Source organism: Verticillium alfalfae, genomic scaffold (genome assembly GCF_000150825.1).
Source record: "Verticillium alfalfae VaMs.102 supercont1.1 genomic scaffold, whole genome shotgun sequence".
NCBI classification, from domain to species: Eukaryota; Fungi; Ascomycota; class Sordariomycetes; order Glomerellales; family Plectosphaerellaceae; genus Verticillium; species Verticillium alfalfae.
This window is the reverse complement of record NW_003315038.1, coordinates 423,085-429,097: the sequence shown is the minus strand read 5'-3', so window position 1 is coordinate 429,097 and position 6,013 is coordinate 423,085. Positions and strand designations below refer to the sequence as shown.

Sequence of the window (6,013 nt, the reverse complement as noted above, 5' to 3'; positions counted from 1 at the left end):
CACCTACTTGTTCTAACTAAGCCATTCGCCGTAAGGGTTAGGGGGGCGCGGGTCCCCGTCATTCATCCTTCATCATTCGCCCTTCCACTCAGCCAGTGCCTGCTGGGAGGTGGTTAATTAGTAGACAGGCCCCTGGGGCCGCCATGCTGGGATCTGCCCGAGGACCCAAAGGGACCGCAGAGGAAGAAAGAACGCCAAGGGGGGGGCAAATGGATCGGGGGGGGGGGGGGGAAAAAAAAGGGGGGGGCCTTCAACGGGGCAGGCCAGGGTTTTCGGGGCATAGAGTTGGCGGGCGGGTGACATGCCGCCCTCTGATGTCCGTCTAGGGGGCCCCCCGGAAACCGCCAGGCAGGAGTCTCCAGCCTATCTCGTGTCGCTCTTCAGGGGGTTGGGGTGCAATTGCAGAAGGGATCGAAGTGGGCGAGCACACTCTTCCTTCGCCTTCTCCCCCCCCCCTTTCCCACTCACTCTATCCACCCCCTGTTGTTCTCCTGCATCGCAAATTATCTGCCGGCGTCCTAGAGCGATACTTGGGGCTCTGATGCAATTCGCTCAGCCATTGAAGTCTCGAGCAAGGCAGAAGCCGGGGGAAGGAGGGCTCACCAAGTAAGGCGAGCCTTGGCATGCCTTTCGTCTCGACTGAACTCCACGACTGTACATGTAGTCCATCGTTCGCTGGAGGCCAGCTCGTGTTCCAGTCAACGAATCGCGCCGTCTCTCCCCTCCGCGAGCGATCTAAGACAGGGCCATTTTGTACCCACCGAAGAGCAAGCAGGCAGACATGTTCGTGCAGGCCTCAGACAAGCCAGACTCGTCCGAAGCATTCTTCGCGTCAACCCCCGTCGGTCCTCGTCCCATCCGTGCCTTGTGACGAAATGCAGCGGCCTTGAGCCCGATGAGCCTCGCTTTGAAACACCAAGGGTCCATCCCTCCTCCTCCACGTCCGCCTCAAAGTGAGTCGAGTCAAGGCCAAGACAGTCAGCACAGGACGTGCGGTCGTGCACAGGGCGAGAGACCGACGCCACACGCCGACCGATCCGATTCAGCGTCAAAATGTCAGGAACAACAAAGAAGAGAAGAAAGTTACCGACAGACGAGAGATGCCCCCAGCGTCGTCCACCATTCTAGCAGACGTCAATGTGCCCACGCGGAAGCCCAACCTATTCTGTCGCCGTCCTTGCCCACTTGTCATCCGGTCGTGGCAGTTGGGCTTCACACGGTTTCCTTCCAACGGCCGCTTGCATACCAAGGTACATCGCATCGTTCGTCTCTTGTCGTTGCCTCAAAGCGCATTGGCTGGGGTGGGCCATCCGTCCCCCAAATCCACGTCGACACCGTGAGCGAAACCGAATCTGTCCAGACACGCTTTTCTGCTGAGGCATCCTTCGGAGGCTTACACACACCCCTGCGCACTTTTTTTGGTCAAGAGCCAGAACCAAGAGAGATGAACCCCCCTTCACTTTCGGGGGGACAGCGAAGGCGCGCACCCCTTGCGCGAAGGGTCGCATCCTCAGGCGCATGGCATTGTGAATTAAAGATAGCACCTCGGGGTCATTCTGGTTCTCCTTGCGTGCCAGTCAGGTGTACCCACATCGAATTATGTGATCACCAGAACACAACAACATGGACACACATCCATCCCCCCCCTGAATCGGCGGCTGCATACGATTATTGTTTCCGGAGTTTTCTCCTTCTGCTCATAGTCCATCATCTACGTTCATGGCCTGACGTCTCGTCACCGAAGACCCCCCACCCCCTCGGTGGCCTTGGCACGCCGTTGTCCGATCGCTTCCCCAAACCTGTCGCCATTGACCCCGCATGGAATACGGGGAGGCGAATGGCTGTCATCTCTCCACTGTCGTGTGCTGACGCGCTGGCCCATCATGGAGGCCGCCTGTGAGGTCTACCAAATCTTTTTGTTGGACAACTGATGTGTCGGACATGGGCGATTGGCTTTCGATCGTCTGCGCCGTATCTACCGTGGCGCCGTCCGCGTGGCTGCGGCCTTGTGGCGTGGATCTGCGTCCCAACCACCAACATGGTCCTACCAGCCAATGAATCCCCTGCCTACAGGTTTTGTGCACCTTGAGACGGCAGCACGTTGCCTGGTCGGCGTGGCTGCACGACAGCGAAGCGTAACGATCCGAGAGCGACGTGCGCGCCATGACCGAATGTTTGTTTCCCTGCGACCGGCTCTTTGAGGTCACCTTGCGTTACAGTGTAGACACTCTCCGGCAATGTCCACATTCCTCTCTGGAATTGACACTGGACTCATAGCTATGGCCGACTACGTGCAGTCAAGGCGAAGTCTTCCGCACGCCTTCTAGGTAGCTTCAGGGTCACAACGGCCAGTCTGATCTGGCTGCCGCGGTAGTCGTTCTCGGACGTCCCGGCGCAACGTCTACCTGGTGCGCTGCCATGAAAATGGCCGGATATCTCCTCTCCATGACATCTCTCGGAAGAAGGTGTAGCACCTCGTTCCTCAGCCTCTTCTTGTCGAACGGCAGATTTTCCAGCTTGATTGCCTCGAGCACGTAGCCAACCACCGTGTTGGTCTGCAGCGGCGGCACACGCAGGATGCCCGCAACCTGCTCCGGCCCGATGCCCTCGTTGTCGTGCCACAGGTAATACGACCGCAGCGACGTGGGCGTCGTGCGCATGCTCGTCTTTGACGCGCGGTAAGTGGCGACGCGGGACTCTGCAGCGAGCACCCTGGCGTCCATGATGCGCGTCGGGTCCGACGTCCCCCATGGCGAGCACAAGAGTGGGGGTGCCGGTGCCGATGCCGATGTCGATTGGGTGGTGGCCTGCTGCGAGGTATCTGTCGCTGCCGGCTGTCGTGTTACACCAGCGCCGCCCACTGCTGCTGCTGCTGCGGTCATCTTTGATGCTGCGGGGGTCATCTTGTCACTGGCTGTGGCAGTGGCTTGGACTGGGGTGGCGAGTTCAGCGAGCTCTTCTGGTGACGGTATCGTCACTCCGGGCGCCAGGCGGATCGGCAGGTTGTATTCGACATGATATGGCAGCGGAGGCCTGGGTGTCAGCGCCATCCGCTGCTCATCAAGGACATGATAGAGCTGCAGACCAGCATACGCGTCACCTGCAGAATCTGCAAAAGGTGGTCAGCTTACGTCCGGGAACACAGAAAGATCGATGCCATGAAACACTGACAAGTGATTTGCTGCATATTGAGGGCCTGCGACCAGTCACTCGACCGGACATCAGGCCCTTTGAACATGGGCAGCCCGAGGCAGTCCTGGACCTGTGTCGCCAGCGACACTAGCCTTTTGTTGACCAGATCCACGCGGCCGGAGGTTGAGTGCTTGACGAGTTTGTACAGATTACTCAACTCGAAGGTACCCCTCGTGCCAACGTCGAACCAGTTGCGCAGGCGCGTGCAGTCGCCCTTGATGTTGACGCCGGCCTTGGTCACGTCTGGGTCCTCCATGATCTGCCTGAACGTCGGCGCCATCAAGTCGTCGTCAGCTCCGGGAAAGAGCGCCACGTGGAAGAGGGCGATGCGGCTCGGGCTTGCCAGCTGGATCAACGACACGTTCCGTCTCGGGCCCGAGGACTTGCTTGCGCTGGGCTGCCACTCGAGGTCGAAGCCCAAGACCTTCTCGTCGAGAAAGTACTGACACACGTGCTCCATTTTGTGCTTGCTCTTGCAGTAGTGCACCTTGACATTCTGCTCCAGGCCGTCCACATCACGGCCCCGGTAGAAGGTGTGGGACCAGTAGGAATCGGCCGTGCCCGCGGGAGCCTGCTGCGCTTTAGCGAATGCCGCCGCGCTGATGTTGAAGGCAAGGCTCGTGACTGGAGGTCCTTTCGGTGAGATTGTGGTATCCACGGAGACAGCCGCGCCGAGACCTTCCTCCTTGATGAGCTCCTCCCTGAGGTTGCGTTGTCCGGCAACGGGCCCCACCACCGTATAGCCTTCATCGTACTCTACCGCTGTCGTAAAAGAGTCGTTGCCTGAATCGGAGCAGTCTGCCTCGTCGTCCAATGCCTGTTCGACTATCGCATCGTTGGGGTGCTGCGTCCATGCGGCAGCGCCCCGACTCTCCGTGGTGATGTAGGCTCGGGAATGCACAGATTCTTGTTGTCGAGTAGGACTGAACACAATGCCACGGCCACGGTGCCAGACTCGTTCGAACGGGTAGGAAGTCATATTCGGAAGTCTTAATCTACCAGGAACCCCTTTGTCAGCGAAGCTCTGCAGAGGCCAGTTGACACAGGAACTAACCTGTTACGATATGCTATGTTGGAATGGTGTCGCAAGACGATGGCAGCACCGCCAGTTTTGTATGGGAACCTCATGGACACATGGGTGCGAGAGGTTCGGGCCAGCATGAGACCGCCATGGTGAACCACTGGCATGGCGCGGCGATCCAAGGAACAGGCAGACGTCTACCCTGGGCCGTGAATCGTTGGCTGTGCTGTCTTCAGGGGATTCACGCTGCCGCCGGAGGGGTTCCCGTCACCATCACCGTTGGACCTGGAGAGCTCGGGCGGCTAAAAGTGGAGTCGATGCTGCTGAGTCATGCGCGCGACATCACATGACATAGTGGTGCTGGCTGGGTCTCACACCCGCCGCTCGCTGCCTCATGATGAACTGTGATGGGCAATCGAGATATCGGATCTAATTCAGGACTCTCGATTTGACGCGCTAGAGAACAATTGTTTGACAGCAACGACCAAAAAGAACACTACGGCCCAGGATCAACATCGGGAACTACTATACTGACACTGCCGTATCGAAGAAAAGCGGCGACGCTCACACGATGGCATCTCAATTGCTTCCCCTAGGTGAGGCACGATGCAATCTCTCTCAGATTGGAGCACTGACGTGGTGTAGAACTGATCGACAAGTGCGTCGGCTCGAGGATATGGGTCATTATGAAGGGTGACAAGGGTACGGGACCGTATGCAGTGCCTCGTTAGATATTCGTACTGACGCCCTGCCAGAGTTCAGCGGCACTCTCACCGGTTTCGATGACTATGTCAGTACGTAGAAAGTCATCATGTCCCTCTTTAGAAGCCCTGGCTGACAGCTTGGTAGACATGGTGCTTGAGGATGTTACAGAATTGTGAGGCGCACAACCAACAGCATAACGAGCATGATACTGACCTCCGCAAGCGACTACTCCGGACAGCACGTCAAGCTGCCCAAAATCCTGTTGAACGGCAATAATATCTGCATGGTACGTCGCGTGAGACAGCCCCAATAAAAAAATTCATATGCTGACGGCTTTCTCAGTTGATTCCTGGAGGAGAGGGTCCTGTCTGAGGGAGGCTTGGGAAGATGCACCAAAAACAAAAGTACTGATGGTGTCGATGTGATGAGCAATCATACTCAGTCCAACAAAAGCTACAGAAGCTATAGAGCCAAATCCAGGGCATTGTCGGATGAGTGGAAAGCGCAACGGCACATCAGATCAAACCAATAAAAAGACATAACCAACCCAAGGAGCTTTTATTGCACATGCCTCTTTCTCTCTCTCTCTGTCCATCCATGAAATCGGTGACAGCCCAAATCGGCGCATCCATCATAACACACAAGACCTGGCACCGAGTCACGGAAAGAACCAAATGTCGTCCTCGGCGATGCATAGACCCTTCAACGCCCATAACGCCTCCTGTGTGAATTTCGGCAGCCTACAGCGCCAGCTACTGTCCGTTCGTCTGATCGTGCTGGCGCGCCTCGACGACGCGGCGCAGCTCGTACTCGCGGATGAACTCCTGCGCGAGGTGGGAGAAGTCCTTCATGAGGTCCTTGATGACCTCCGTCACGGCGTCTTTCGGAGTGATCGTGCCGTCTGTCTGGACGCGGATGAACATCTCGGACACGTTGGGATGGGGGACTGTATAGGGCGTCAGCGGTGGGCGCGACATCGCGTGTTGGTGGCGGCCGTACTCTTGTAGCCGGCCATCAGGACGTGCTGGTGCATCTTGAGATGCTCGGAGATGAGGTTGCCGACGGTGTGGTCCTCCTTTTTGATCACAAAGTCGG

At 57.6% G+C, this 6,013-nt stretch overlaps 3 protein-coding genes across 3 annotated transcripts; 1 reads left to right on the top strand and 2 right to left on the bottom strand.

Moving 5' to 3' along the window:
- Positions 1-2,339: 2,339 nt before the first annotated feature.
- Positions 2,340-4,171, bottom strand: VDBG_00140 (conserved hypothetical protein; the record flags this gene model as incomplete). Its single annotated transcript, XM_003008413.1, has 2 exons — positions 2,340-3,100; positions 3,172-4,171. 2 exons carry the CDS (start codon positions 4,169-4,171, stop codon positions 2,340-2,342), a joined length of 1,761 nt encoding a protein of 586 aa, XP_003008459.1.
- A 431-nt stretch (positions 4,172-4,602) lies between these two features.
- VDBG_00139 (conserved hypothetical protein) lies at positions 4,603-5,469 on the top strand (the record flags this gene model as incomplete). The annotated part of the gene is made up of 6 exons (XM_003008412.1): positions 4,603-4,809; positions 4,859-4,915; positions 4,969-5,007; positions 5,063-5,090; positions 5,141-5,204; positions 5,261-5,469. 6 exons carry the CDS (start codon positions 4,785-4,787, stop codon positions 5,288-5,290), a joined length of 243 nt encoding a protein of 80 aa, XP_003008458.1.
- Positions 5,470-5,670: 201 nt separating this feature from the next.
- Positions 5,671-5,951, bottom strand: VDBG_00138 (DNA-directed RNA polymerase II; the record flags this gene model as incomplete). Its single annotated transcript, XM_003008411.1, has 2 exons — positions 5,671-5,864; positions 5,918-5,951. The coding sequence occupies 2 exons, from the start codon at positions 5,949-5,951 to the stop codon at positions 5,671-5,673; spliced, it is 228 nt and encodes a 75-aa protein (XP_003008457.1).
- Between the last annotated feature and the right edge of the window lie 62 nt (positions 5,952-6,013).